Genomic DNA, 20,022 nt, shown 5'->3' with positions numbered 1-20,022 from the left:
ATTGCAAACTGCAGATTAATTCATCCTCTTAATAATCATGATGACAGGCAACAAGGCCACCTTTTTAGACACAACCCGAATTTTTTCAAATTTGAAGTCAATTCAATTTGATCAAAAGGCTGCACATCTGGCCCTTTCTGAACAGCCATGTTCAATTTAAAATTGTTTTAACAACATTGTTATCACCATTAGTGGTATATAGGAACACTACCATTACCACAGAAAATGAGAAACATAGCGAAGGCATCTCAATCTGACAGAAAGATGATTATTCACGCGTTGAAGTCCTTCTGTTCAAATTCTTCACCACCCTTAACAAAACATCTCTCTCAAGTGGTTAAACAATTCTGCTCATCTTTCTGTTTTTGGGCCGGTCATAAAAAGGGTCTAATGCGACACCAATCTTCATTTCATTTCAATGTCTCTCTATCCAATTCGGAATTCATTTGATTGTTTTTGTGATAACATACAGAGCTCTGAATGGTCAGACACCTGCCTAAATGTGAGCTCACTGCAGCCCTGTGTCAGCAGCAGGTCGTCTGATCAGGGTTTGTTTGTTGTTCCTGGCCTCAGGCATAAATGTCAAAGGAAAGCTTTGGCTCCTAAACTTTGGAACCCTTTCCTTTTTCAATGAAGATCTTTGACACCTTGGACACTTTTAAAAAAGAAGCTCAGACCCCTTCAGACTTTCATTATTATTCGTTTACATGGTGTTTTTACTCTAGTCCAAGCTTTTTTTTGTGTCTGTTGCATATTTTCTGTTTAATTATGCACCTTTTGACACTCTTCTGTAGAAAGTAGCTCTACTAAAATACAACTTAACATTTAAGACTGACTCAAATGTAATCAAAATCAGGTGAGAAAAAATTACACTTTAAGGTATACACCAGCAAATTAAAATGATAAATCAAAAAAGTTGGGGGACTTGCAAGAGACCAAGAAGAAAATAATTGTCAAAATTGTAGCAGGGGAGGCCCAGACATTCTGACATTCTAATATTAGTCACACTTCCATAATACTAGATCAGGCAATGAAGCGTGTGTGCAAGTGATTCTTATTCAGCGTGCTTGAATATATCCAAGTTAATTTCAGACTGCCAAATGCTGTAAAAGCAAAGAATCAGTCGTCACCAAACAAAAAGTAAATGTTAATTCCCACTAGCATTCCTATAATACTGTTAGAAAGTGTCAATTCTACCAGAAAGATGGATTGTCTCCAACATATTGAGTATCAAACTGAATACTTACTTAGAAATGCTTGAAGAAATAAAACAGACATTCCTTAATAATAACATTAATCAAGGCCGCTCCAGAGGGACATCTGGAAACTCAAACATTAGCAGTGAAATCAAACTGTGGCAACAGGTTTGGGGTTGTATGGCCTGCTCATTCACCCAGCATTAGTTTTTGTATAACCTTAATGACAACACTGTCTGTTCCAATCAGCTCAGTGCTGCTCCACAATCCATTTTTCAAACTTTATGACAGTTTTAATTGCTCCCACCTGCTGCCAGATCGACCCGCTCAACAGCCACTTTTACTCACATGTGGGTGCAGACAAAGAAGTCTATTAGGTCCAAGTTGCCTTTGCTGCAGTGAGGTCACTTAGGCATTAAATTAGTTCCAGCCTGCCCAACCTCCCAGCACTCACACGCACGCATACGCACGCTGACTATGGCTGCTAGCAATTCAATAGCACCATCTCGACCCCAGCATCCACCTGTAGGATGTGAGACTACCTACACCGAGAAGGAAGTTTGTTTTGTCACCTTAATGTCAAACATTTGTTATAAAATGAAATAAAACATCATGCTATTTGAAAATGAGGCTGAAAAGGAATACAAATAGAGAAAACATGGTCCTAGAATGGAGCCCTGTGGCACCCCACACATGGATAATGCTAAAGGAAGTAACGCTATCAACAGACACATCAAATGTTCTGTTTAAACATTATGAAGATAACCACTCGAGAGCTGACCCTGAGATACCAACTAATTGTTTCAATCGTTCAATAATAATAATATTATGATCTACTATGTCACAAGCAACCCACTAAGGTAAAGCAGAACCAGCATCCGCCACTCACCTGCATCAGTGTTAACCAGGATCTAATTTGTAACTTGATTTTATGTCTTCAGGGTAATTTACTGAAATTATGAAACAAACTATTTCTATTCAAAGAGTAGTGGATGGTTTTAAACATGAGAAGCTTTTGACAACAGTAACTCAGCTGTGAAGATACACAGAGCAACCTGACCCATGCACATAAACTAAGAGAGAAATAATAATGCACTAGTCTAAAATTCACATGCCAGCCGCTGGCCCAGAGTGTCATGTGTAAAACAAGATATTATATCTCTAAGCTTTAGTCTTATTCTTTTATATTGCTTTTTTGTATACCTAACCTTGCTGTGTAGCTTCTGTTAAGAGGAACTGTTTTACATTGATGCATTGTTGGGAGATCCAAGCCACCCCTGTTGGCAGTCACACATTATGTGGAGTTAGATGCTAAGTTAGATCTCTTCAAGGTCATTTTCCTATCAAAGAAGATTTCTGGGTTTTAAAAGACATCAACACAAAGCAGATAATGCGTAGACGTGGAGATAGTATTAAAATAAAGGTAATTATGGAAGTGCAATTTACAAACTCTTAAAAACTGAAGGCATACGTTTTTTAAGTAATTGTGTGAAGTTATAAAACTAAATATGTCCCTTTAATCTTCCAGACAAAATGGTTACAGTATGGGGTCTTTCGTGAAAGAGGAGGCTAATGTTAAGGTCAAGGCATTGATTGTTATGATAGCCAGTCCTAGTGACAACCAATGATGTGATGTAAATACAGCTTACATTTACACACATCTTCATCTGGGTCACAATACGCCTGTAACTGTGACCCTTTGAAAACCTTTGGCATCCTGACCACACAACAGTGGGTGATATGTGTGCTCAAAGTCCATTAAGCATCTGTGAGCACATAATACCATCAAATATCATCTGAACGTTGGGGTCTCTGATTATAGGTAATACCGATTGCAAGTAGGCAGAAATAGCTGCAGGGTTTTGTGCTTTAAGGCGAAGTATAAAATTACAGCTGGGTAGCCTGTGCAAATGTTGTATGTCTTTAGGTCAGTAAGCTTCAATGTTGCGTGTGAGAAAATGCTGCTGCCAGCCTTAGAGTAAGTTTCAAACATTAAACAGGCTCAGAGGAACATGCGTTACCCTTGTAGCAGGTCCATGGTGGACGTGGCGACCTCGGCGTACAGCAGGGTGTGTCCCAGCACGCTGCTCTTCAGGTTCTTACTGTAGGTCTCCATACTGAACTGAGGCCAGCTCTGGGCCTCTGAAGAGTTGGTGACCAGGGCCAGAGAGCCATCAGGCAGCGAAGGAGCATCCTGGAGCTCAGAGCAGGACACCATCTTTAGGGAGGCGTTGGATGATTTAAGGAGACCCTTCTGGTCCGCACGTGTCTGCAGCCAATTCACAAAGCTGGCCTTGGCCTCCTGTAGGAAGAGACCAAAATAAAATCAGGTATTTCTTTTATTAAAAAATATTGAAGCTATTTCTTTACAAAGCCAGATCCAAACTTGACATTTCTGTTATGTAAATAGACATAGCTTGTCAGATTTGTTGAGCTATTGTTGGTTAGATCCCTGTAATAAAGTTTGTGGATAACACAAGTTTAAGAGATTTTCAAGTTTTGTTCTACGGCATAAAATCCGTCAGTAAATACCCCACTGCTGAATGTCCGAGCGTCTATGTGTTTTAAACGGAGGTTGCTAACAAGTGACTGAATGAGACTACTAAATGTCATTATGCCAAACATTAGCCGCAGTTAGTTAGCTTAGCGGTGGTGATGGGCAGCCATGTGACAGTGATGTGGTCTTTGTATACCCTAAAGTTAGCTTTTTAATTATGGATATTTCATAAAAGTGGTGTTAATATTTGTAGATCATTCTGCTAAACAAAACATGTGAGTATCATCAACTTGTGCCACAGATATAATTTTTAGCAACATTTTTAAATCTTTTCACCCTCTGTCTGAAACCAGAACCGAGTCTGCTCTGATTGGTTAGCTGGCCGGCTCTGTTGTGATTGGGCAACCGCTTAGAGATGTCCCGCCCCTTAGGCTATGATGTACAATGTGTTGGAGTGCATGCCAACTGAAGCGGGATTGTTACATAGTGATGTCACTAAAAATATAACGGTGAATATATATAAAAATATTAGGGCTGTCAAGTTAACGCATTAATAACGTGTTAACGCAAAAAGAATAACGCCACTAATTATTTTTAACGTGCGATTAACGCATGTGTATTTGTCCTCAGCCCGCCCCGTAGTTTCAGAGCCCAAAGGCTTGACATTGTTGTTGTTGGATGGTGGGAGATTCTAGCGAGAGATATGGATACAAAAAATTGCGTTTTAAACAGCAAGCCAAGCACACAGCTGATGCTGACAGCCCCGCTCCTGCCGCTCGCTTGCGGCAGACCACGCTTGAAAGTTTGCCGGGGAGACGCCTGGACAACAACAGCGATGGCTAAATGGGTGGCTACAGCTAAACATTGTGGAGGACGAGGGGCTGCGTTAGATCATTCGGATTGCATCCAACGTGTCGACTGCACTTCAAAGCGCATTATTTTGACCCACAGTAAACAAAGCGCTGGATGGAAATATTATTTTTGGATTTCGTCACCACAGCCAGTAGCATTATTGTAAATGCATGCTACCACTTAAATATGATTGTTACCGCCATTACTCGGCCAAATAATCATGTTGTAAAACCGCAGACATATATTGTATTTGTAATGTGCACCATTTCAGGCTGCGGCCACACGAGGACGACCGAATACGACACTAAACGACTGAGGAAACGACAACGGGTCCCAAGGTGGATAGAAATGCATACGCCACTCTCTGGGGGGTCAAACAGCTCCGTGTGTGCGCCCTATACGGACATTTTCAGATCACTGATAGTGATTGCGCAATAGCCCCGCCTCTCCCCACCTCTTCTGCTCACCTCCGCTTACCCCGCGCCAGTGCTGAAGTGTTTCGCCACCAACAACAACAACAATGGCGGATCGCAGAGTTGCTATCGTGCTCCGGACGCTATTGACCATGCTACAGTTGTTTGTGCAACATCTACAGCAATAATGATGAGGCAATAGCCCCGCCTCTCCCCACCTCTGCTGCTCACCCCCACGTCAAAGTAAACTGCACCCTGAATTCAGATTATTTATCTTTCTCTCGCGAGTGAAGTCTAATCTGACAGGACGGAGACACGCAGCTCTGCTCACCTGCAGCTCCTCCCGCTGCAGCAAAACACACACTTCAAGTCAGATCATCACCCTTAGCGATTTTAATTACCTCTCAAACTCCCTAAACTAGTTATAGATATGTTTATTTTTACAGTCGGCCGGGTCACTGATTACTGGATGAGCTGCTGTCTGAGACAGACGCTGACGCTGTCTGAAGAGAGGGAGGAAAAAGAGAGGCTCCGTGTATTTTATCATTATATTATATAGAGTCGTTATTCATTTGTTTTAAAGCTCAATAAATAACAAAGAAGACCTTTGACCGGCACTTTTATCATTTTGTCCGGAAGATTTCAACTTTAATACACGCTGACTGGCGAAAAACTCTGCCCGGTTCCCTCGGCCCCCATCGCGGAGAATAAACAGAAGGGCAACCATGACAACCATGCTTCTTCGCTGCTTTTGTGGAGGAAGTTACAGCGCCACGTAGAGGCTCCTGCATGTACTGCAGCTTCTCCAGCGGTTGGAGCTAAACGGAGCGGTCTCGTGTGGGCAGACACTATCCGGATAACTATTGCGTGTGGACGGAAGCTTGTTTGCGATTGCGTTTGCGTTAATCCTATGCGTTTAGCCGTTTTCGTCCTCGTGGGGCCGCAGCCTCAATCCAAGCTTTTAGAGACTTTTCTGATTGAGATTGCAAGATATGAGTTTGAATTTATTTGATGAAAGTTCTGTTTGAAATAAATGTGCAGGATGAGTTACAGAGCGTGTGTGGCTAATCAATGACATGGTATAATTAGGCAGCAGGCCCAGTGTGTTCCAGTCACTTCACATTTATCAGGTTTCTCTCCTGTGTCCTTACACACACTGCACATGTTGTCTTAATGTTTACGATCTTCTTTCTATGGTGAATATATTATATTGTTATGGACTACCTTCACTCTCTTATTAGACTTGACTCTACTGGTATGAACTCCCATGCATGTGAGGTAATAATGAAAAGCATTGTGAAATAGTGTAACATAAACACAAGTTGATTGAGTTAATTTAACATTAACGTGAAGTCCTGCTCCCAACAGGATATGGTTTGCACAGAGTATGATAGTTTAGATGAGCCATGGACTCTCATCAAACCCTGTCACATGATTGGCTGAGCATCACTGTCAAACATCTTGACATGGATTGTTTGACTTAACTTACTATATGTGTGACAGCAGAAGCAGCAAACCCGCGGACATCAACTCTACTAATGTAAAGTGTTCTAAATTCATGTTGGAGTAGAAGTGTCCCTGGGCAAGATACTGAACCTCAAACTGCTCCCCTCAGTGTGTGTGTGTGTGTGTGTGTGTGTGTGTGTGTGTGTGTGTGTGTGTGTGTGTGTGTGTGTGTGTGTGTGTGTGTGTGTGTGTGTGTGTGTGTGTGTGTGTGTGTGTGTGTGTGTGTGTGTGTGTGTGTGTGTGTAGTTTTGTCAGGGCGCGTGCCATGTCAGCACTACTTCGGAAGCACAAAGAGCTATCAGGTGGACTCTGAGTACAGACAGCTACAAGTCTGCAGAGAATCAAGATGATAATTGGTCTTGTTTATTTAAAAGACTAAAACGTCTTAAGAGTAAAGACAGTTTTCTTTGACTAAAAAACACTAAAATCTCTAGATTAACTCTTTACTAAATAAAAGGGATCAGGTAAATAAGATAGAACTAACAAGGACATTTGACCGAGGAGTCTACCCTTTCTTCTAAAATTAAACTTTTACGACTTGGTTTTCCTGACAGAGCAGTAGGTTATTCTCGGAGCACCCCTCTGCAAGGTTGCCTACCGATATAAATTCTTATCCTAAATTAAAGTCACATTAGGAAATCTCATCATTTTGGTTAATTTCATTCTAGTAAATATTAAAATGTAAGTAACACATGGAGACAAGAAATATTGTTGGATTAAATTCATTTGATATAAAACCAATGTCTCAAGTCTCACATCTGAGCCACTAATTCACAAAGCCAGTTGAATAGAACCACACACGGTACCATGATCTAAAGACAAAGGTTTTCACACACCTGCAGTTACACTGAAAGTCAAAGTGTAACTCAATGGAGACCTGAAGAAATTGAACGCAACTAAAAATACAATATTCCATTAAATATTCTTGCTCTTTGCTTTGTAAGGCAGCTGTTCTCACCCTGTGGGATGACCGTCTAGTGCAGGGGTGTCCAAAGTCAAACTACGGCCCGGGGGCCAAATGCGGCCCGCGGACCATTTTGAATCGGCCCTCAGCAAATTAAAAAAGTATAATGGAATATGGCCCACAAATGAAACTTGTGCTCGTCTTATATTGTACTCCGTAAATATAAATGTAAAAATATATTACACGGTAGCAATAGTATTCATGTGTTAATAAGACCACTTTTCAAACAAATTCAGTCAATTCAAGTTTCTAACATATCTTAGTTGATAAGAAAAAAGCCCAATTACTTATTTACACAACAAGTTTGAAATATACCCTTCCTATTTCTCCTTATTATAATCAATCTGAGGGATAAGCTGCCAACACTCACAAGCATCATTGACCTACATTTGACTGATTTTGCTAACTTATAACTGAACTTATGAGGCAATAAACCTCACCTCTCGTGAGTGGCCCATCCCTTCGTATATTTTTCTATATGTGGCACTCGGTGAAAAAAGTTTGGACCCCCCTGATCTAGTGGGATGCAGAGGAACTGCCAAATTGTATGATTAAAATCTGAATTAATACAAACAAAATTGGTATTCATACAAAAGCAAGTTATTATTATTATATCTAAAGTTGCTTAATAATGGACCAAAATAAAACATGTACAAAAATCAACCCTCCACCAATTCATTAATATCGAAGGAATTCTATTCGAAAAAATGTGATCGACTTTTTTTTTTTATCACGCCTAAGATTCTGAGTAAATACAAAATCTGGAGAGAATGTAGAGCATCGGATACAGAACACACACAAGAGCCACAACATTATAACGTTTTGGAAATTCAAAGATACAGCTGGCTTAATAAAAGGAACTGTTCTAACATATGAACTAATGAGAATGTTACTCTCAACTGAATTGTGCTTTTTATTTTAATTATTCATATTTATTTGTATGAATAGTGGTATTGCATTTTTTTTTCCTGCAAGTACACTAACATCTGCAAGGCTGCACATCACCACCGCTAAGCTAAAGATTTAGCAAACGTTAAGTACTCTCAAATAGCAACCCTTTTATCAACCGCTGTTTTTGATGACACGTATAAGCTCCGGAAGCTCTCCAGTGGGGTATTTACGGAGGTGTTTTAAGTAGTAGAACAGAACACATCTTTACAGCTTGTGTTAACAGATTTAAATGTAGGTCTCATGTCGGCACCACTCTCGGTGCTCTTTGCTTGGGTGGGGGTGGGGGTTGGACGCTTTAAAGAATGGTGGCGATTTTCATTGGTCCAATTACATTAATGACAGCCTGATAGTAGGCCCACACATTACATACACACTGGGTTTCAATAGGAAAGCTCCAACACATCTGACTGCCTGTAGATAACAGTGACTAAGGGAAATAACAGTCCATCAACTCCAACAAGCTTTGACACACATTAAGCCTCTGCACAAACTTGTGAATCCTATAATAGTCAAACTAAAAAATAAATGGGGGTCTTTGGCAAATCCATTTCAGTCCTGATTCTATTTAACTGGAGAAGCCACTTCATTTCCAGACAGAGGGAAACGGGGATTTACCAGCTCATGGCTGAGAACAGGAACACCCACTGAGCAGAGATGGAAGTCAGCCGCGCAGATCACCAGCACACTGAACACATTAGTGTGCGTTTGAGACGGCTTTCATCACCTGCAGAGAGTCCTGCTACTAGCAGAGTGTCAGCCCTACAGCTGCTGCGTGGTCCTGCGGGGGTGAGACCGGCAACACACGGCTGGAACACACACAACTGACCCACGTCTCTCTCCTTTAAATGACAGAGGTGACATGTATGCATATTATGTTAATGGTCCATTTGAATTATACATGGTATTGTATAGGATCTCATTCTTATCATCTGCCTGTTTTACATATTATTATGTGCAATTCATAATTAATATATATTTATTACAAATAAACCACTGTAAAGATTGTAATATACAAGTTCAATATTGTAGTGTGCTCATTTTTACAACAACTTATTATGGTAATAAAAATATATATATTTTATTGTATTTATCTTTTATTGGACATTTTACTTTGTCTTCTAGGGTTTATATAAATATCATTATTTTATTTGATCTAATTGCACATTTTTACTTTAACTGTATGTATATAGTTTCGTTCTACATTTTAAAATATTTATTTTAAAATGGAGCAACTGTCGAACCTCATTTCCTCCAGAATAAAAAAGTATTTTAAATCCGATGGTGATATATGTAGAAAGCTTAAATGATCCCATAATATTGCCCGTGAATGTAAGCATATGGGACACAGTCTGTCTGTGTGTGGAATCTAGTATATATATATATATATATAGTGTTATATTGTTGTATTATATTCTGTGGATTATTTGAAAATGTTTTGTCTACTAAGTGTTGAAAAAGTGATTCTCTTTTTTAGGTGCATTATTTCTTAGAGCCCAATTTAACATTCACATGTTTATCCACCTAACCTTTCAAACCCCACAGATATTAATTTGACAAATATATATATATTCAAACAAATCAAAACAGAACATATTATAGAGATTAGATTTCAGGTCTTCAGATACATTCATTTCAAAGTCGAGGTGAGAATATTACTTATTTTTCACACATGGATCGGAAGGAATCTGTCAAATCCGACTTATTCTGGTAGCCTGCTGAGACAAGTAGTAATTCCGGAGAACATCACTCCTGGAAACCTCCGGCTCCGTGCTTTAGCGACTCTACACTACAATATTGAGGGACAAATCAAGCCGCCAACTTTCGGTCTAGTCAAAGCGTTGTGCCGTGTAACTCACTCGGAGCAGAGACATGTTGAAGACACTGCTACCAGCTCCCCTCACAACAATCTGGAAACAATTCTGCAGGCCCAAATTACCATAAGCCTGCTTCTTGTTGGGACACGGCCGGGAAGTGGCTGGGGCAGCGGGGTCAAAGGTCACACAGCAATCCAAATATACAACAATGAAGAAAAAAGAAACTACAATACTACTTCGACCAAATCTAACGTTATACTATTTAGTTTTCTTAGGTTTTCTAAGGAGGAATGGGATCTCTCACTTCACTGATGCCAGCGGGGCCATGTGACCAGAGATGCTGGATTCTTGTTATAGCGACACCTGGAGCTCCAACTCCCCCTAGTGGTCATTCTGCGGTACATTCATCCTTAAAAAACAACCTTGATCAGAATCAGAAGACCTTTAATCGTCCCGCAGAGGGGACATTTAGACAGAACCATTCCTGATAAACTCTCAATCTTATAATCGTATCGAAATGAAACAGTATATGACACCAATTCAATTCAAATGACTTTTTTGTATCATTAGGACATATCTGTTGAGCTATTTATTAATGAGATGAGAGGCACTTTCTTTTCAATACAGGTATGGAAGTGTGAACAAAACCTAAGACCAGCCCCCGCAGAGTTCTTCTGGTCCCACCTGCCAACCTGCATCTCGGATAGGCTTTTTCCATCAAAATAGACCACCATTTAAAACTAAAATATCTGCCAAGTAGTCTCTGCCAAATCAGCTGTGTTAGAAAAGTTGGCTAAATCAAAGGTCTCTTGTGTCTTTTATCTTTACAGACACAGGAGATGTCTATAACATATCTCCATAGACATTGTCTTAAGATAAAGTGAACGTGTTTTCCGGTGCTCGTTGGGTCGTTCCCTGTGACAGCTGATCAAAGCCCGATCCACGGCCCTCTGGTTTGTGTTGGCCCTCTGAGCGCGGCCCTGATGTTAGCCTGCTGCATATATGCTCATATATTTGCATACATTTAGAAAGCAAAAGTGTTTCCACGTGTGAAGCATGCAGGGCAACGGTGGTGCCGCTCATACAATTAACTTTAATAAAAACAATCTGGTTCTCACTGTGTCCGTGTGTGTGTGCGTCCGTGTGTGTGTGTGGTACTTGCTACTCAGAATGTGTGTGTATATAAATAAATGGTTAGATGAAGGATGAATAGATATTTGTTCTCAGAGAGGGCAGATAATGTGAGCAAGAAGGTAAAGATAACAACACATTTTATGAATTGTATACATTCTTTTGAAAAATAATATACTGTGAACGAATCAGAAAAGCTCTCTCCATGCACTCCCACTCATGCCTGTATCCTGATGTGAAAATGATCCAGGAGAGACACAGACAAATGGATTACATTAATGATGCCAACAATTATTTATCAATCATTTAAATCAAAGTTAAGGAATATTTTAAGTAAAGGCTACACAAATGTATGTTAATCACCAATTCAAATATTGACCTTTGTTTCGTATTTAAATGTATTTCTAGAATAAAAAAAAAGACTTATGACTTGTTGCTAATCTTTAAAACTGATTATATAGGGTTATAGGTATTGTGATCTTGTTTTAAGAGTATAAGTGTGTACTTATTGCACCATAAGATTTGAGGTCTTTTCACAAAAACAATATCATTGGATAACTAACGGTCGAGCTTCTTTTTTATAAGCCATGATTTCTCCCGTCTGCTTCCACTAACTTAGTTTTCTTGTACCTTTGTATATTTGATATATTAGAATGGATATTGTATATTAGTTGGAATAAATCAAAGAAAGAAGGGTCATCCTCGCTGGTGTCACTTTGACCTCATGTTAACCCAGCGCCCTACAAAGCACAGACAGACGATCACGGTGGGTCTCACCTGAGAGGTGGCCAGCAGGTGGACTGGGCTTGGGGGGGGGGTCTGGCTGAGCTCACAGCTGAGGCCCAGAGAGGTGAGGATCTCTGTCAGGACTTCATAACGCAGCGCATTGCTGACCTTCAGCTCATCAAAACCTTCAGGTGGTACATTCTGGGAGTCAGGAGCAATTTCCAGATGTGCCTGCAGACAGGAAGTTAAAAATGGTTGCTATGGACAATGCAAGCATACATTTCATCTCTATGCACAAGTGCAGTTTAGACATGTCCTCACAATCTGTTTCAAAGTCAGAGCTAACAGCACTCCAAAAAAGTGTTACCCTTACAGCTTAATTCAACATTTCAAATGGAATACTGGACTGTTGCTCTGAGCAGCTTCAGAAGAAGTCAGACCCACATAAATATTCACCAACTGCTAACATGTAGTATGAGTATCACTAAAGTAAACTTAACTGCAGGCGCAGATCAGATGCATTCTGCCCCAACACATTTATCATCAGGTGCACTGAAACAGTTCTTACCTGCTGCAACCACTCCTCCTGTTTAAACTGGTCATTAAGAGGTCCCTTCTTAATGTGATGCTAAGGTTAGTGATGCCGGAAACATCTAAATGACAATATGGACTAGTGCAATATCCACATCGTGGTAATTACAATATTTGGTCAAAATATGTGAAAATATAACAGTTTTCCTTCTACTTAGTCAAAATAAAAAATGTGCTACACATCTTGAAATGTATTTTTCAAGGATTAGATGAATAATGTTTCAAAAATGATCCGTCAAAGTCAGTCAAAATAATCACAATTAGTTATCTTTTCCAAATTGTGCAGCCTTACATTCCACAGTTCTCATGTTGTGCTAATGTATTGCCAGTGTTTAACTGAAGCAAACTATGAGGCTTCAGCTCAGTCAGAAAGATTAAGTGTGTACCTTAGACTCTAGAGCACGTCAAACTCAAGGCCCGGGGGCCAAATACGGCCCGTGGTGGATTTAATTTCGGCCCGCAGGATAATGTTGAATTACTATTAGATCTGGCCCGCCGGTATATTGCACGCACACCTTCACTCCATCCTGAGGGTCTGCTCCGCTCAGAGCCTGAGCCCAAACATTGATGACCTTGCTCCCGAGATGAGACGCCAAGTATCTGAGCTAGCATCACAGAGCAACAACCTGAGTTTAATGGATGCTTCCTTCTGCACTTTCTCTCTCACGACAACAGGGCATGTTTGGTTTTCTCTTTGAGGGAAATAGTTTTTTTGAAGCTGTTGTTGGCCTGTGGGGAAATGTAATCATAAGAATTGACTGCAGCTGATTATTTAATGTTTAATGTTGTTTTTATAGGCAATCATTTAAGCTTTGTTAGTTCCAGGTTTAATATGTGCAATAAGTTCATTTCAATAAGTTTCGCAATAAACATTGAACCAGTCCGGCCCTCGACTAGTACCATTTTTTAATTTTGGCCCACTGTGTATTTGAGTTTGACTCCCCTGCTGTAGAGTCTTTAAAAGTGTGTTTAAAATGTGTAACATCCCTGAACTGCAGCTACGCAAGGAAAAGGAGATGAGTAAGTACATTTCACTCATGTGGGCACCTGACTATCGTCTTCTGTAACCTGACAGGAACCTGGAAGTGTCCTCGGAGGGACTGGAGATTTTGACAAAGACAGTTCTGCAAAACTTTTATCACACACTGTGGCCCAATTCCAAACTGACCCCTACACTCTAGATCAGGGATGGGCAACTTGGATGGTGGTGGGGGCCACATCATTTATGTACTGGCCACCACTAACCCAGACATGAGTTGTCTAACTACCTGTAGCATAACATGGTGAAAACAATCAGTCTAAATGAACAATCGGGACGGAAATGTTGGGATTTCCAAAGGGAGGTTCTGTGAATAAATAAAAAATCAAGAACCGAAATAATTGAACTATTCATATCTTAGACTGCACTGTAACTTTGATCTTTTAATGTTTATTTTATTAGCTTTTCTTTTTAATGACTGATTTTAAATGCCATTTTCTTAATGTCTTTCATTTTTTGTTTTTCTTTTAATGTTTCTTTTATTATCTTTTACTGATTTTAAATGCCTTTGTCTGAATGTCTTTCATTTGTGTAAAGCACCTTGAATTGCCTGGTGCTGAAAGGGGCTATATAAATAAACTTGCCTTGCCTTGTCTAACTTGAACCTAAAACACCATGTGTGTAGCCAGTCTCTGCATTCCCCTTGTTCCACAATAAGGGGAATGTCCACACAGGCACCTGTCAGCCCGCACTCTGCTGTTCCTCAGCGCCGCCCCCCTCCCTCCCGCTGAAATGATGAATGAAAAGCGTATAGTAATCATAGATAACACGGCAGGGTCCGTGACGGACCGGCCATCGGGACGGTCGGGACGAATCTCGATGGGCCGGTACTGAAGTGGGCCGGTCAGACGATGTGGGCCGGTCGGATAAGTCACTAGCCCGCTCCCCCCCGACAATTTAGTAGCAGTATTTACTGGCGGCACCGAGGTGGGCCGGTCGGAGAAGTCACTAGCACAAATGTTTTATTACGTTGTTTATAAATTAATCTGAGGGCCGCAAAAAGAGGAGGTGGGGGCCGCCATTTGCCCATCCCTGCTCTCGAGGCTGTCGTCCCACTCACAGCTGAATGAGGCCCTTCTTCCAGGTGGAGGGTAATACAGTGGTAATACAAACTCCCCTCTTTTCAGCAGAAACAGGAACTTGTCATAACCAGGGTTATGAAATATAGAAATGTGGTTCTAATGTTCTTCCACTTCCCTATACTGCGTGTGAATGGGCTGGTACACTTTAGAAACAGGCTTTGATATAATGCATTCATATTTAACATGTAGTTAAATCAATACCTCTCGGAAAGTGTCACACACAACCTTGATATCTTGGTTCAAGTAGAATGTATGACTTGGCTGTTGTATAAGATTGCATAAATGTTCAAAAGGGCAACTAACAGATAAGGAAACCGTAACATAAACATCCCTGTTGACTACTACAATCATCACTTTCAATAGTGTCCTATGTCCTACCAGGCTTTGGTAATACCGGAATATGTACTGGGATACGTAATTAGGGTAGAAGAAAAGCTGGATATGTAAAACATATCACAGTGACATAAAAAAGATATAGGCAAATGACTGGTACCTATTATAGAAATGATTATTAATAGGAAGATTACAGTGTTATTTGAGTTAAGAGCAATATATTACGAAGCTGTTGGTGATTTAAACCTAAATACTTTAGTTTTAGTTTGTTGTAAAGGATCAGATGTTATCTCTTCTCTTAGAGCTGTACTGTTCTGTCGGCCCCTGCATCCATACGCCCACTGCCTGAATCTGCTTTTCACTTTCTTTGGTTCATTTGTTCTGTTTTTCATTCAGTCGGGGAACCGATATGTTCATAAAATAGTGTGTGTGAGCTTAACTTATCCCATTTAATCACAAGTTTAAAATACTAGTATTACAACTTGTAATACTTGTATTTTGTAAGGGAGGTGTACTTGTAATAAACACATTCATGAAACTTGAGAGAGAAATAAGAGGTGTTTTACTTTTTTATAACATCTCACCTTAGTTTTTAGGATTTCTGAATTATTGGCATAAATTCAGATTTACTTTGACACTTAACTTGGTAACGGGATTCATTTGCATAATGTTCCTCTTTTTCTTTTCACACTAAGGTTTCCAACAACGTCAGCCCTATATATATTTGTACAACTCATTAGTATATTAATGCAATACATTTTAAAAGTACCCCTCCCCTGGTCCTCACCTGACAGAGGACAGCTTCTCCACCATCTCCTCCGTGGGTTACCCTGACAACAACCATATCCCTCTGATGGGGGCTGTCTCCTTTCAGCTCCCCCCACAGCTCCACCTCACCCCCTCCCTGAGTGTCCCTGATGTAGACCTTCTCGCTGGCCAGCACGCTGAGCTGCAGCTCCGTGCTGTCCTCCCGGGTGAAGCTCAGCCGGCTCACCTGCCCCCGCCGCCTCTCCCGGGCCTCCAGACACAGGCCTGCAGGGCACAGGGTGGAGGCCAGACCCAACACCCTGCCCCCCTGGCTCAGGTAGGTGAGAAAACGGGTCTGCAGCTGGGGGGTGAGAGCTTCCTCCTCGGCCAGAACCAGGAGCCTGGTGTTCTCCAGCCAGGGGTCGCTCAGAGCCTGCTGCGGTTGGAGGGGATATATTATGTAGTTTTCCATGTCTACACACTCCGATATCAGCTGGCGCACGGCTTCATAGCGCTTTGGGCAACCCCCCGTGTACAGCAGGAGATTCGGAGGTTTGCTTTTACAGTCACTCAGCCCAGAAAATCCTCCATCGGGCTCCACATCATCCAAAGTCTCACCTCCACTCCCGAGCCCGCCTGAGTCATCATCAGGAAGGTCTGGAATGTTCTCGGCTGAGGCGTATTTGACAGAGAGGATGGTGCTGTTCTCCAGCTCCAAACACTCGTGGCAGCTGGACAGGTGGAGGTGGTGCTTGTGGCCCTCCATGTGGAGATAATTCCCCAGGGAGCGGTCCTCCTGGTCACAGGCGACTCCCAGGTCCTTGCTCCCTCTGAGCGGCTCCGACCCGCGGCGCTCCTCCAGCCTCCTCTTCACCTCCGGGGGGAGGAGCAGGCTGCCTTTAGGGCACTGGAGGAGCTGGTGGTCTGACGGGGGACGGCGCTCAGCAGCACCCCCTCCAGTGTGGGGGAAAGTGTCAGTCTTTGGACACTGCTTCTCCCACAGTTCACTGAGAGTGGATTCTTGGAGCAGGACAGCTGTGGGAAGGTTACAGATATGTGGTGACTAGTATGGTGACTTTACACAACCTTTACATGCTACAAATAATAAATAATTAGGTATACATATTGTACACACACTCTACCTCAATGCATTACAATCTGAAACTACTTTGCATAATATTGAACGTATCTTTTAGTAGTAGTAGGTTACTCCATTATAGTGTGTTCTGACTTAAACTGTATATTTTATATTGTGTCATTACTGTACACTATATTATATTTCCTGTTTCTTTTAATCATGTGTACGCCTTGTTTACATGCTGCTGCTGCTGCAACAACAACACAAGTTCCCAACTGAGGATCAATAAAGTACATCTAATATAATATGTAATAGATGTGTTGGGCCAAATAGGTGCTCGACCCAAGAGTAAGTAACTGCAATATATCATTTGACCACATTTTCTAGCTTCTACCACAATCAATTCGACATGTTACACTTCATGTATTTAACACTGCTGCTGCTGCTACTACTTTTCTAACCGAATGAGTACTTTGTAAATTGTAATAACTGTTAATTTCACATTTTAAATATTATGGGCATTCCCTTTATTACATTTTCTTTCTGGTCTCTGTCCTTACTTTTGCTATGACAAAGTAAATGTCCCCTCTGGGACGAATAAAGGAATTCTGATTCCGATGAAGGTACATGTGAAATGGAACTGAGGCTACATACGGATTATCTTGGAAGGCTTAAGCCCGTTGTCCAGCTGAAGGCGGTCTTCAATGAAAGCCACTCCCAGACGACTGAAGTTATCCACGCTGGCCTGGGCCACCGCTCTGAAGGGCTGCCCAGGGCTGCAGGCCAGAGGGCGGCAGTAGTCAGACCACTTCAGCACCTACACACACACACACACACACACACACACACACACACACACACACACACAGACACACACATTCGTTTTGAGCTTACACTCATATTGATTGTTTCATTGGAATGGAAGTAGTATAATCATAAAGCAGCATCAAGGCGTAAACACAAATGTATCCACAGATTAAAGCAGCAGGCAGCCACCTAAAGGCTTGGACGGTTAAGCCTTTGTTAAAAATGCAATGTGACTGGGGTAAATCAAAGCAAACACAAACAACATTCAAGCAGTGTGTGGACGAGCAGTAAAAGCGGACAGACGAGGAGAAAGAGAGAAGGAAAGAAAGAGAAAGAATTAAGGCGATGTGGGGTGCATTACAAAGAGAAAAGCCTTGCAGGAAAGTGCAACAAAATGCTGCAAAATGTGTATGCTCACAAGCAAAGGACAGGGTCTATGGTTCATACAACATTTTAAAACAAAAGTGACATGCTAGAAGAACCACTCTCATCATGTCATAACAACACAGCTACCCCTCACTAGTTCAGTTGGTGGTCTAAAAGCTAATACATGACATCATGCGCTGTCGAAAGCAAAAACAGATATTCCACTTGCATAAAAAGGGAGGAGAAAGATGGCTGTCCTGTTGTACGAGTGAAGGTATGGATCATGTCTTGGACTAGATTCAGAGGCTTAATTATTATCCTAGTCCTGAACTGCCTTCTCTTTTAAATTGCATATTTGTCAGGTTTGACTGTAGATGCAAATATGGAGGCCATGTTCATATGTGGAGCTGCGGCAAGCGGTACCGCAGCATCAGGACAAAGACCACAAGGCTCACGGACAGCTTTATCTCACAGGCCATAGGACTGCTCAACTCCAGAGCTTGCACTATTTTGCAAAAGTATCTGTTTCATGTATTTTATGTATTTGTATTGCATTGTTGAGGAACCTGTGACCCAGGTTTTTCACGACATTGTTTACGACATTAAACCTTTGAAGTCTTGAAATCTTGGAATGTAAATGACTATGTTGGCTAACACAGTCACTGATAATGCTAAGCATATCATGTTGCGTTACTGTTGATTCTGAAATACTGTAAGAATGTTGGACGTTTTTAGCTACTGGAAGACACAACAAGCACTCGCAATAAATCTATCCCAGCGTTAGAGTCTGCAAGCATCAGCAGCTTCTGATTTTTTACATACGCAGTTCAACTATAGAAAGAACAAAACATTTATATAACAAATAAAATGAAACATTTACAATAATAAAATTGGGTGTTGGGAAAATCAGGGCATAAATATCTCTGCTTAAAGCCAGCTTTTCTGAATGTATGATTGTTTTGGGGAAATGACATGTTAAGCAAGGTGTGGTGCCTACTTTCTGATTGGATGTGTGAGGAGAACGGTAGCCCACTCTGTGTCCTGTCGCCTCTATGATGAATGAAATATTCTCTATGCGTGGACCACAAACCAGAGAGGAGCCCAACAGCACGGTCCATTTGCTGAGGTCATCACATGCCTGCGGACAATACAGACAGCACAGAAGAGAACAAAGAACAATACAAGGCTGTTACACATCCGTTAGTAGTTAGTGACACAAGTCATCAAAGTCATCAAGCAAGTTGTGAAGAAACTATAAGGCAGTTAGAGTGACACCATGGCAAACAAGCTGCAACGTTTTCAATAAGAAGACACAGGCTCAAAATATTAATAGTGTTTCAAGTGACTGAAGTCTCACACAAGTAGGTCAAGTCTCACACAAAAATGAAGGCCTCCCGAGCGACTCAACTGAACAAATTGATTCAGCTCCACTGTCACAAAGACAGATACAGGAAATCATTCCTAACAGCAATAACTACAACACCTCGCTTCAATTTAATTTAAATGTATTTAAAAAACTGCAACTTGCACACTTGGTTAATGTTTAATAGCCTTTGTTTAAATATTTTTGTTGTAAAGTAGGGCCTAGTGAAGGTGTATTTGCAGTCTATTTTAGTTAAATGCATCTTTCATTATCTTTCTAATAATTTCCAAAAGTGGGATCAATAAATATATAATCTAATCAAATCAAACCTGACTGAGATTGGAGCATACACCTCTAATGTCAATCTTTGATTATAGGCCTATAGGTACTGTATACAAATATGTTTGTTTTTACCAATCAAACACTGCTGATTTGTTTTTAGTTTGTAAGTGAATCAATCCTCTTAGTTTAAGATAAGATTAACTTTATTGATCCCAATTTGGGAAATATTTTCGTCACAGACAGCAGCATGTAAACAAGGAATTGCACATAATGTGAAAATGAAC

At 41.0% G+C, this 20,022-nt stretch overlaps 1 protein-coding gene across 3 annotated transcripts in view; it reads right to left on the bottom strand.

Moving 5' to 3' along the window:
* Positions 1-20,022, bottom strand: part of hlcs (holocarboxylase synthetase (biotin-(proprionyl-CoA-carboxylase (ATP-hydrolysing)) ligase)) — a 37,255-nt gene that overhangs the window by 16,419 nt on the left and 814 nt on the right. For 2 of the 3 annotated variants that reach the window (XM_034099139.2, XM_034099137.2), the window contains exons 2-6: positions 19,091-19,231; positions 17,575-17,737; positions 15,883-16,877; positions 12,102-12,281; positions 3,218-3,498 (exon numbers count right to left, since the gene is read on the bottom strand). In XM_034099139.2, coding sequence (XP_033955030.1) covers positions 3,218-3,498; positions 12,102-12,281; positions 15,883-16,877; positions 17,575-17,737; positions 19,091-19,231 — 1,760 coding nt within the window. The remainder of the gene's footprint in view (positions 1-3,217; positions 3,499-12,101; positions 12,282-15,882; positions 16,878-17,574; positions 17,738-19,090; positions 19,232-20,022) is intronic. The other variant, XM_034099138.2, reaches the window with a different exon arrangement.

The sequence above is a fragment of the Pseudochaenichthys georgianus genome, chromosome 14 (genome assembly GCF_902827115.2).
Source record: "Pseudochaenichthys georgianus chromosome 14, fPseGeo1.2, whole genome shotgun sequence".
Lineage (NCBI taxonomy): Eukaryota > Metazoa > Chordata > Actinopteri > Perciformes > Channichthyidae > Pseudochaenichthys > Pseudochaenichthys georgianus.
Note: the sequence above shows the minus strand (reverse complement) of the source record. Positions and strands in the feature narration are given on the sequence as shown.